This window comes from Silurus meridionalis, chromosome 18 (assembly GCF_014805685.1).
Source record: "Silurus meridionalis isolate SWU-2019-XX chromosome 18, ASM1480568v1, whole genome shotgun sequence".
NCBI classification, from domain to species: domain Eukaryota; kingdom Metazoa; phylum Chordata; class Actinopteri; order Siluriformes; family Siluridae; genus Silurus; species Silurus meridionalis.
The window spans coordinates 27090348-27102657 of NC_060901.1; the positions used below are offsets into that span (position 1 = coordinate 27090348).

The following is a 12310-nucleotide window of genomic DNA, read 5'->3' on the forward strand; positions in this document are numbered from 1 at the left end:
TGTCATTAAATTATGCAAAAAATAGTTAGCTTTAAGTTGGATTATTGAAATATATATTAAATGTACTATTAAGTGCATAAACAAGCTGCAAGAGCTCTTAGTAGAATCAGACTAGAAGATACTACTACATCCCCCAAACTTTTCAACTCTACATTAGCTCCCAAAGAAATTGCATTGATTCTAAAATACTGCTATTGACATGTAGAGCACTGGAATCTGCTCTTCAAAATGTCCAATTATACCTTTATTTTACAGAACAAATATTAATTACCATTATATTTGTTTTATTATTATAATACATTAATATATATATATATATATAAATTATGCAAATCTGATTTATTAAAGCTGTTTAAGATACACATATTGTAATAGCCATATTTGTGGGCACAACATCAGAATGATGTTTGAAATGTCATGAAAGCACATTGATAAATGCAGAATCCTTTTGGAATATTTGCAAAGTTATAATTAATTGAATGCACCTCCTAAACCATGGATAAAACAGAGCATAAATGAACGGATTAATGGTGGAATTGAGGTATGCAAAAACAATAAGTTCATAAAAGATTTCTGCATGAATTACAATAACGTCACCTAAAAAGCTGTAAATAAAATACGGAAGTAAACACACGATAAACACGGACACTAAAATGCCGAGGACTTTGGCTGCTTTTCTCTCAGATTTCATGGAGTGGGAGGTGATTTTCTGTGTTTGAGGTCGTGTGTGATTATTAAGCTCTCTGATAGCAGTGGCGTGTTTCTTAGCGATCAGAAAAACCCGACTGTACAATATGATTATGACAGAAAGTGGAAATATAAATGTTATTATAAGATCAATTACAGACCAAACCTCATTTATGAAGTAAATACACTCTCCAGGACACAGTAATAAATTGATGAAGCTTATACTAAAGTAATAGAATGTTATGCTGTATGCTAAACTTATACACCAGTTACAGTAAACCACAGTGCACATCATCCTTGTAGAGATGGTGTTTGTGTAGAAAAAAGGGTGTGAAAGCCCCAAATTCCGATCCACAGCGATCAGAACAATATTATAAATGGCTACGACTGTGAGGAAAGTGCAGTTTAACCAAAACGTCATGCAGAATGCATGCATTTGTTGAAACAAAACTGTTTATGTACGTATTTGCTTTAACAATTCCTGTGAGTACTTTTTATCAAGTGCCTCTTTCACTTAATACATTGACACAAATAAAATCCAAGTTGTATATTTAGCAATGCCCAATGTACAAAACTCTATTCAAATAATTACATTTAATTTCAAGCAAAAGAAAAACGGCCATAATGAACTCAAGTCCCAAAAATCCAACATGACTCAAGTGTCCAGATTAAAAGTGAAGGCATCAGTAAAACGGCGATGAGAAAATCCGACACGGCCAGAGAGAGCACGAGCATGTTGGTCGGTGTGTGAAGCTGCTTGAAGTGAAGAACAGAGATGATGATGAGCAGATTTCCACACACTGTTAGAAGAACCACAGCAGCTGAACACACGTACAGTAAGATATAAACTGCAGGAGATACAGATCTCTCTGGACAGGAGAAATGCTCACAGCGATCCAAGAGATTCAACTCCGTCACGTTCATGAATACAGAAAATGTTAAAAGTTTACAAGATACAGTGCCATTTATCACTGCCTTTAAAAAATATGAAGAGTTAAAAATCTTTATCTAATATACGAGCACAAACCCGCCCTGGTGTTTTATAGCTTACAACTTTGACCTCCCCCCAGTCTGATTGACAGTTTTACACATACTGTATGATGTCATACGTTGTTGAAACAAAACTGTTTATGTACGTATTTGCTTTAACAATTCCTGTGAGTACTTTTTATTAAGTGCCTCTTTCACTTAATACATTGACACAAATAAAATCCAAGTTGTATATTTAGCAATGCCCAATGTACAAAACTCTATTCAAATAATTACATTTAATTTCAAGCAAAAGAAAAACGGCCATAATGAACTCAAGTTGGCTTTCATTGTCATTAAAATCATACACGGTGCAGTACGCAGTGAAACGAAACAACATTTCCCAAGAACCATCATGCTACAGCAAACAAGATGAATTCATAAAAAGCCACCATGGTCGTGTCATAAGCAAGCTTAATGATGTGGTTCGAGCTGTTCATTGGTCCAGTCATGGGTCAGCAAGGTGAACAGCAAGGGGCCGAATTTACAGCCCTGAGTGTCCTCAGTGCATTGCACAGATAGCATTGTCAGTGGAGCGGGTTTCGCAGCAAGTAGTGGATCAGCAGGTTCTTTATGTGCCTCTTGAAGCGCTTCATAATGATGAGACGGTAGTCTTTGTGGCAGAGTACAGAGGGCTTTTTTAGGCATGTTGAGACAACATTGCAGCACAGAGAGAGATGTTGAAGATGTCGGTAAGAACATCAGACAGTTGCTCTGCACATCCCTTAAGCACTCTGCCATGAATGTTGTCTTCTCCTGCAGCTTTCTGTGGGTTGACTCTGCTTAGACCTTTACTTACGTCAGCAATGGATAAAAAAAGCACCTGGTCATTGAAAGAAGGGGTGGTCTTCCGCACTGCCACATCGTTCTGCACTTCCAATCGGGCGTAGATGCTGTTTGGCTCATCTGAAGGGAGCCATTACTGTCACAGGCAGGTGATGATGTCCTGTAGTAAGTGAAGCCCTGCCACATGTGCGGTGTATCGCCGCTGTCCGTGAAGTGTTTGTGGATACTCAGGGCATGTGCACGCTTTGCCTCTCTGATGGACTGGGACGGTTTGGCCATCGCTGTTCTTAGTGCCACCTTGTCGCCTGCCCTGAATGCAGAGTCTGTTCAGTTCAGGTCTTCGGGGAGTGCACGCACCTCTCCAGTCATTCACGGTTTCTGGTTGGGGCATAAGATGATGTACTTAAAGATAGTGACATCATCAATGCTCTTGCTGATGTAATTGGTCACTGATGATGTGGACTGATGATGTTGCTGTTGGTTGCAGCCTTCCTAAACATGTCCTAATCAGTGTATTCAAAGCAGTCCAAAAGAGCAGAGATGGCTCCTGTTGACCAGGTTCTCACCTGCATTCGAACTGGTCTTAAACGCCTGTTGAGAGGTCTGTATGCTGAGATTAGCATAATAGATGTGGTCTGAGTAGCCAAGGTGGGGTGGGGCTTCTCCCAGTATGTGCCAGGGATGTTTGTATAAACAACATCCAGGGTGTTTTTCCCTCTCTTCATTCTGTCTTCATTCTGATGCTTACGCTTCCTCATGCACCATTTTTAATGCCCCCTCTTTGACCCAAGCCAAGGTCGTGTTCCACAAATAATCATTAATGATCTTGTTGGGGTTATTCTGTATTTCTTCAGTGTCTGGCGATGGCACACACGGACACCTGTAAGACATAACCATAGCACTATTTGGGAGCCAGGGCAGCCCTTGTAAGATGCTGCCGTGCCGCCATCTTGGATTGATATACATTTTGTGCCTAATTATAAGACACAGCTGAGCTTTTTTATGTGTTACCTAAGATTTTCTATGGTTTACTCTGTGTGTAATCATTATCTTAGAAAATTGGTCGACTCCTGTGAGGATTGCAGTGTGGCTTTGAGACTCTTAGTTTGATTGCAGTTGGGACAGGCAGCAATGGAATAGCAGACATCCCTCTGGTGGCACCACTGGAACACTTGGGAGTGCAGTTGGTTTGGCACATCAAGCACCCATCATGGACAATTCTCTGGGACTAGCTAGCCCCAGCTGCACCTTTCTCTTGATGTCCAGGCCGAGGGCATGGGACATTATGGAGGAGGGAAGTTTGCACTTGGGGTTGGGGTCCTCTTCTTCTTCACGGAATTATAGCTGGAAAAGAACATCTGGTTTGCTACTTTTGTGACCCACTCTCCAAAGAAGGTGCTGTAGGAAAAGCAGATGGCCAATTGACATTCCCACTTAGTGGTAGCCCATAGCAGGGAAATTAGTAGGCCACTTTCATGTTCCGAGCTGCATTTGTCACTTTGGAAATTATTGTGACATTTGTATTAATGTAGGTCTGGTGTAGTGATAGTTGGTTTCATGAGGTTTGGCTTTTTGTTCTGTTAATGGAGACTGTATTTGATGGTATTTATTTTATCATATGAGATTGTGAAGTATTTGAGTGGTTTAATTGCCAGATACCAACACGTGATTCATGCATTAGTATCTTTCATGCAGTTGAGCTGCTGGAGTGGGATCAGAACAGCACTCCAGCAAATAGCTTTACAGGTTTATAAAGATGGGCCACTTGATGAACAGGGAACTTTTACACCACTACCAGGGACAAAATGGTCCCTGAGCCTCTGTCAAGTCAAGTTTATTTCTATAGCGCTTTTCACAATGGACATTGTCTCAAACCAGCTTAACAGAATTTAAGAACTAAGGTGAATGATGTGTATTTATCCCTGATGATGAAGCATGGGGCGAATGTGGCAAGGAAAAACTTCCTTAGATGTTATGAGGAAGAAACACTCAAATGGAAAATCTCATCCTCATTTAGGTGATATCAAGAGTGTAATTTTAGACTGTGATTATAGACTGACACCTCTGTCTGATGTGTCAGTCTGTAAAAGTAAAGAAACAGGAACGCCAGTAGAAATCACACTGCCACTGTTCTACTGGATATGATTTGGTACAGTATGTTTAGTGAGGTCAGTCAACAGGCTGGTGACGCCATATAAAATAGACAGAAACCTCTGATAATAGCCAGCCAGCTCCAGGAATTGCCTCAAGCTTTCTTGGTCTTGGGCGACTTTTTTGTGATTAGGTATCCAGTATAAACAAGGTGTTTTATGAGGTTAATGTTACACACCAGAAAATATCCTTCGCAACTTGACTTGTTTTCTGGGATGGTGAAATATAGCCTTTACATAGAACAGGGGTGAGAAGGGTTGCCCTTTTTAGACTTCCCTGCTCCTTCCCTTCCGAAACCACCCACAATGTCAAAATATAGATTATAGTTACATATAGTTTTTTAATACCTTTTTTCACATGTTTAGTAAAAAGTTTGTATCCTATTGTATTAAGTTTATGTGGATTTAATTTTCATTTTAGCATTTGTAACAAATGTAATTACCTATTTCCAATAAATAATAACATTATAATATACAGTAAGTCATATTAATGATGCAAATCTAAATTGTTGCAGTTGTTTTAATTGCATAATGTTACATAATATAATAGCATTATTCGCTTTTTTATGAAAGAACATTGATTAATTCAGAATCTGTCTGGAATATCTGCAGAGTTATAATTAATTTAATGCACCTCCTAAACCACGGATAAAACAGAGCGTAAATAAACGGATTAATGGTGGCATTGAGGCCTCCAACAATAGAAAGTTGATGAGCAATTTCTGCCTGTAGTTCAACAACATCACCTAATAAAGTGTAAATAAAAAATGGAATTGAAAACACCATAAACACGGACACTAAAATGCCGAGGACTTTGGCTGCTTTTCTCTCAGATTTCATGGAGTGGGAGGTGATTTTCTGTGTTTGAGGTCGTGTGTGATTATTAAGCTCTCTGATAGCAGTGGCGTGTTTCTTAGCGATCAGAAAAACCCGACTGTACAATATGATTATGACAGAAAGTGGAAATATTAATGATACAACAAAATCTAGTACAGTCCAAACCTTATTTATAATGAGAAAACACTCTCCAGGACACATTAGAAAATTCATGGAGCTCATATTGAAATAATAAAATGTCATCCTATATGCCAGACACACACACCAGTTCGAATAAACCACAATGCACATCATCCTTGTAGAGATTTTGTGTGTAGAAAATGGGTTGAGAGAGCAAATACCGATCCACAGCGATCAGAGCGATATTATACATGGCTACAATTGGGAGGAAACTGGAAATAAAAAAAAAACTGATGCAAAAACCTTTTCCAAAAATCCAGCACGACTCCATTATCCAGATGAACAGATATGGTATCAGTAAAGCGCCGACGAGGAAATCCGACACGGCCAGAGAGAGCACAAGCATGTTGGCCGGAGTGTGAAGCTGCTTGAAGTGAAGAACAGAGATGATGATGAGCAGATTTCCACACACTGTTAGAAGAACCACAGCAGCTGAACACACGTACAGTAAGATATAAACTGCAGGAGATACAGATCTCTCTGGACAGGAGAAATGCTCACAGCGATCAGAGAGATTCAACTCCGTCACGTTCATGAATACAGCAATATAAGGTCATTAAGGATATTCAGAAATTAAGCAGTATATTAAAGGCTGTTTCTTTGGAAAAGTATTAAGTCCCAAGTCTCAAGCAAATACATGAGTGCAAGCCAGCTCTGATGTTTATATAGCTTAGAATTTGACCACACCCCCAAGTCTGATTGACAGTTTTACATTTCTCCACCTGTTTTTTTTAGCAATTGTTACGTGTAAGAAACAAAATATAACAGAAGTGTGATTCAAATTGTTTAAAATTCATTAATGAAGCAGTGTGTGTGTGTTTTGCCATGTTTTATACCAATCTGGAAAATAATTATATTATTTATTATATATTATATTATAATTATATTGAATTTTTTTTATATTTAAAGCAACTGTTGCTTTTAACAATGAACATTGTAACAAAGCAGATTTACAATTTTATATCAATATTTTTTTTTTATAATTGTTGTTAAAAGCCCTTAGTCTATGGAAATTTCTAGCTAAAATAGCCACCACTCTGGAAGCGCAGACTGCAAGCGGGCACTGACTACTGCTTACCTCAAAGAGCATGTGATGACCCTGGAAGCGAGCAACAGCCACTGCTGACCTCCAAGAGCATGTGATGACCCCGGAAGTGGGCACCAGCCACTGCTGACCTCAAAGAGCATGTGATGACCCTGGAAGCAGGCACCGACCACTGCTGACATCAAAGAGCATGTGATGACCCCGGAAGCGGGCACCAGCGACTGCTGACCTCCAAGATCATGTGATGACGCCGGAAGTGGGCACCAGCCACTGCTAACCTTAAAAAGCATGTGTTGAACCCGGAAGTGGGCACCAGCCACTGCTGACCTCAAAGAGCATGTGATAACCCCGAAAGTGGGCACCAGCCACTGCTGACCTTAAAGATCATGTGATGACCCCGGCAGCGGGCACCGACCACTGCTGACATCAAAGAGCATGTAATGACCCCGGAAGCGGGCACCGACCACTGCTGACTTCCAAGAGCATGTGATGACCCCAGAAGCAGGCACCAGCCACTGCTGACCCCCAAGATCATGTGATGACCCTGGAAGTGGGCACTAGCCACTGCTAACCTCAAAAAGCATGTGTTGAACCTGAAAGTGGGCACCATCCACTGCTGACCTCAAAAAGCATGTGTTGACCCCAGAAGCAGGCACCAGCCACTGCTGACCTCCACAAGCATGTAATAACCCCAGAAGTGGGCACCAGCCACTGCTGACCTTAAAGAGCATGCGATGACCCCTTAAGCAGGCACCGACCACTGCTGACCTCAAAGAGCATGTGATGACCCTGGAAGCAGGCACCGACCTCTGCTGACCTCCAAGAGCATGTGATGACCCCAGAAGGGAGTACCAGCAAACAAAAATGGTGGGCAGACTCAAAGCTCTGGAAATTCTTAAACAACACAAGGGTAACATGGCAACACAAATTAAGAAACAAAACAAGATCAAGAAACTGAATAAACAAGAGACATGAATCAGTGAACATAAACAGCTTGGCAAATGACAGCGAACTGTACACATTATTTTGCGAAGGCTAAACCCGAACACAGGAGTACGTTTACTTACATGAATCATGTCAGGATCCTCCGGGCTCATGGAGCACACTTTCGGTTTTGTGGCACACACGTCCTGGTCGGCGGCCATCTTGTCTCTTTTTCTACGATAACAAGTATTTAACGTCCCCGAGAACACATACTTGCTGCCAGTTTATCTCACCGGCTCCTCACTTTCCTGGGATTTGTCTAGTTTTTCTGCCTGCCCAGCTTCCTTTTTGATACCCATTTGCCCTGTTTTCCCTGCTACCTGTTTGGACTTTGGACTGTGTTCCTGGTTTGTGTTTTGGTTTTATTATTCTGCCCACCCTGCATTCCCCTGTTTGCCGGTGTTGGATTCATGGACTATTTATCTTGGACCCTGACTTTCTCTGCCCAGCACTGCTCAGTCCTCTGGTGTGTGAACTACAGTATGTTGGGAACTGCTTTGCTGCACTTATTGAAGACTGTTTACCCCATCCCCCTTTCTGCAACCTGCTTTTGAGTCCTACCAGTCGGTATCCTGACAGAATAATCTGGCCCTGCCTTTATTACACTTAATGTAATGTAATGTAACTTTTTGTGAGTACTTTTCAGTGGGTGCTTGTTTGACTTTATAAATAAAAACAAACAAATTTAAACTACAGTTGCTCAAAGCTTTTTATGTTGAATTTCAAGTTCACAATTAAAACAAGGCAAGTTTCAAGTGTTTGATTGGCTCACACCATCAGCCTTGGCCACCAAAATCCATGGAGCTTCTCGAGTCACTTTGGAAATGATTGTGTTATTTGTATTAATGTAGTTCTGGTGTAGTGAAAGTAAAGTCAGTAGAAATAAAATGTACATTGCATTGTTCTCCTAGACATGATTTGGTGCAGTATGTTTAGTGAGGACCTATAAAATAGACTGAAACTTCTAATAATAACCAGCCAAACCCAGGAATTGCCATGAACTGTTTTGTTTTTCTGAATTTGCCAGGTCAAACCACTTTTTTGTGTTTAGGGAAACACGAAAGTACGCACCATGACCTTTACAAAATGACATTATGTTTTCTGGGATTGGTGAGATGGTGAGTATTCACAGGGAACAGGGCTGAATAAGGTTGCCCTTTTTAGACTTCCCATCTCCTTTTCTTTTAAAACCACACACAATGTCATAATATACTTTCTAAAAGTTTTACATAAAATGTTTAAAAATAAAAGCATATTTAAAAGAAGTGTTTTGCTTTTTCCTGTTGAGCTCTAGGCAAAAATCAGAGGGAAAAAAGCCTTTTTATGAAAGAACATTAATTAATGCAGAATCTATGTGGAATATTTACAGAGTTATAATTAATTTAATGCACCTCCAAAACCACGGATAAAACACAGCGTAAATAAATGGATTAATGGTGGCATTGAGGCCTCCAACAATAATAAGTTCATGAACAGTTTCTGCCTGTAGTTCAATAACATCACCTAATAAACTATAAACAAAACATGGAAGTGAAAAAAACAGAAACACGGCCACTAAAATGCCGAGGACTTTGGCTGCTTTTCTCTCAGATTTCATGGAGTGGGAGGTGATTTTCTGTGTTTGAGGTCGTGTGTGATTATTAAGCTCTCTGATAGCAGTGGCGTGTTTCTTAGCGACCATAAAAACCCGACTGTACAATATGATTATGACAGAAAGTGGAAATATAAATGATACAACAAGATCAATTACAGACCAAACCTCATTCAGAATAAGAAAACACTCTCCAGGACACAACAGAAAATTCATGGAGCTCATATTAAAATAATAAAATGTCATCCTATATGCCAGACACACACACCAGTTCGAATAAACCACAATGCACATCATCCTTGTAGAGATTTTTCTTGAGTAGAAAAATGGGTTAGAGAGAGCGAAATACCGATCCACAGCGATCAGAGCGACATTATACATGGCTACAATTGGGAGGAAACTGGAAATAAATAAAAAACTGATGCAAAAACCTTTTCCAGCACGACTCCATTATCAAGATAAACAATGATGGCATCAGTATAGCGTGATGAAGAAATCCGAGACGGCCAGTGAGAGCACGAGCATGTTGGTCGGAGTGTGAAGCTGCTTGAAGTGAAGAACAGAGATGATGATGAGCAGATTTCCACACACTGTTAGAAGAACCACAGCAGCTGAACACACGTACAGTAAGATATAAACTGCAGGAGATACAGATCTCTCTGGACAGGAGAAATGCTCACAGAGATCAGAGAGATTCAACTCCGTCACGTTCATGAACACAGCAATATACGGTCATTAAGGATATTCAGAAATAAAGCAGTATATTAAAGGCTGTTTCTTTGGAAAAATATTAAGTCCCAAGTCTCAAGCAAATACATGAGTGCAAGCCAGCATCCTTCATCCTTGCATGAATCATGTCAGGATCCTCCGGGCTCACGGAGCACACTTTCGGTTTTGTGGCACGCACTTCCTGGTCGGCGGCCATCTTGTCTCTTTTTCCATGGTAACGGGTATTTAACGTCCCCGAGAACACATACTTGCTGCAGTTTATCTCACCGGCTCCTCACTTTCCTGGGATTTGTCTCGTTTTTCTGCCTGCCCAGCTTCCTTTTTGATCCCCATTTGCCCTGTTTTCCCTGCTACAAGTTTGGACTCTGGACTGTGTTCCTGGTTTGTGTTTTGTTTTTTTTTTAATTCTGCCCGCCCTGCATTGCCCTGTTTGCCGGTGTTGGATTCTTGGACCCTGACTTTTTCTGCCCAGCACTGCTCAGTTCTCTGGTGTGTGAACTACAGTATGTTGGCTCTGTTGGGAACTGCTTTGCTGCACTTATTGAAGACTGTTTACCCCATCCCCCTTTCTGCAACCTGCTTTTGAGTCCTACCAGTCAGTATCCTGACAGAATAATCTGGCCCTACCTTTATTACACTAAATGTTTTTTGTGAGTACTTTTCAGTGGGTGCTTGTTTGACTTTATAAATAAAAACAAATTTAAACTAATGTTGCTCGAAGCATTTTTGTTGAATTTCAAGTTCACAATTAAAACAAGGCAAGTTTCAAGTGTTTGATTGGCTCACACCATCAGCCTTGGCCACCAAAATCCATGGAGCTTCTCGAGTCACTTTGGAAATGATTGTGTTATTTGTATTAATGTAGTTCTGGTGTAGTGAAAGTAAAGTCAGTAGAAATAAAATGTACATTGCATTGTTCTCCTAGACATGATTTGGTGCAGTATGTTTAGTGAGGACCTATAAAATAGACTGAAACTTCTAATAATAACCAGCCAAACCCAGGAATTGCCATGAACTGTTTTGTTCTTCGGCATTTGCCAGGTCAAACCACTTTTTTGTGTTTAGGGAAACACAAAAATACACACCATGACCTTTACAAAATGACATTATGTTTTCTGGGATTGGTGAGATGGTGAGTATTCACAGGGAACAGAGGTGAATAGGGTTGCCCTTTTTGGACTTCCCATCTCCTTTTCTTTTAAAACCACACACAATAATATATCATAATATACTTTATAAAAGTTTTACATAAAATGTGAAAAAAAAAAAAAAAAAACAGATTTAAAAGAAGTGTTTTGCTTTTTCCTGTTGAGCTCTAGGCAAAAATCAGAGGGAAAAAAGCCTTCTCATGAAAGAACATTAATTAATGCAGAATCTGTCTGGAATATCTGCAGAGTTATAATTAATTTAATGCACCTCCTAAACCACGGATAAAACAGAGCGTAAATAAATGGATTAATGGTGGCATTGAGGCCTCCAACAATAATAAGTTCATGAACAGTTTCTGCCTGTAGTTCAATAACGTCACCTAATAAACTATAAATTAAATATGGAAGTGAAAAAATCAGAAACCCGGACACTATAATTCCGAGGACTTTGGCTGCTTTTCTCTCAGATTTCATGGAGTGGGAGGTGATTTTCTGTGTTTGAGGTCGTGTGTGATTATTAAGCTCTCTGATAGCAGTGGCGTGTTTCTTAGCGATCAGAAAAACCCGACTGTACAATATGATTATGACAGAAAATGGAAATATAAATGATACAACAAAGTCTATTACAGTCCAAACCTCATTCAGAATGAGAAAACACTCTCCAGGACACAACAGAAAATTCATGGAGCTCATATTAAAATAATAAAATGTCATCCTATATGCCAGACACACACACCAGTTCGAATACACCACAATGCACATCATCCTTGTAGAGATTTTGCTTGTGTAGAAAAATGGGTTAGAGAGAGCGAAATACCGATCCACAGCGATCAGAGCGATATTATACATGGCTAAGACTGGAAGGAAACTGGAAATTAAAGAAAAACTGATGCAAAAACCTTTTCCAAAAATCCAACATGACTCCATCGTCCAGATTAACAGAGACGGCATCAATATAACACCGACGAGGAAATCCGTAACAGCCAGTGAAAACACGAGCATGTTGGTCGGTGTGTGAAGCTGCTTGAAGTGAAGAACAGAGATGATGACGAGCAGATTTCCACACACTGTTAGAAGAACCACAGCAGCTGAACACACGTACAGTAAGATATAAACTGCAGGAGATACAGATCTCTCTGGACAG

The 12310-nt window shown here is 40.1% G+C and overlaps 1 protein-coding gene across 1 annotated transcript; it reads right to left on the reverse strand.

The window, feature by feature from the left end:
• Nucleotides 1–415: 415 nt before the first annotated feature.
• LOC124401718 (trace amine-associated receptor 13c-like) lies at nucleotides 416–1611 on the reverse strand. The gene is made up of 2 exons (XM_046874144.1): nucleotides 1322–1611; nucleotides 416–1118 (listed from the first exon to the last, which is right to left on the reverse strand). Exons 1-2 carry the CDS (start codon nucleotides 1609–1611, stop codon nucleotides 416–418), a joined length of 993 nt encoding a protein of 330 aa, XP_046730100.1.
• Nucleotides 1612–12310: the final 10699 nt, after the last annotated feature.

Bases quoted from the DNA above. Each gene is read 5' to 3' on its own strand.
- LOC124401718 (XM_046874144.1), bottom strand. From the start codon at position 1,611: ATGAACGTGACGGAGTTGAATCTCTTGGATCGCTGTGAGCATTTCTCC. The intron at 1,119-1,321 runs TTGAGTTCATTA...TCAACAAATGCA, and splicing joins TCATGTTGGATTTTTGGGAC to TGCATTCTGCATGACGTTTT.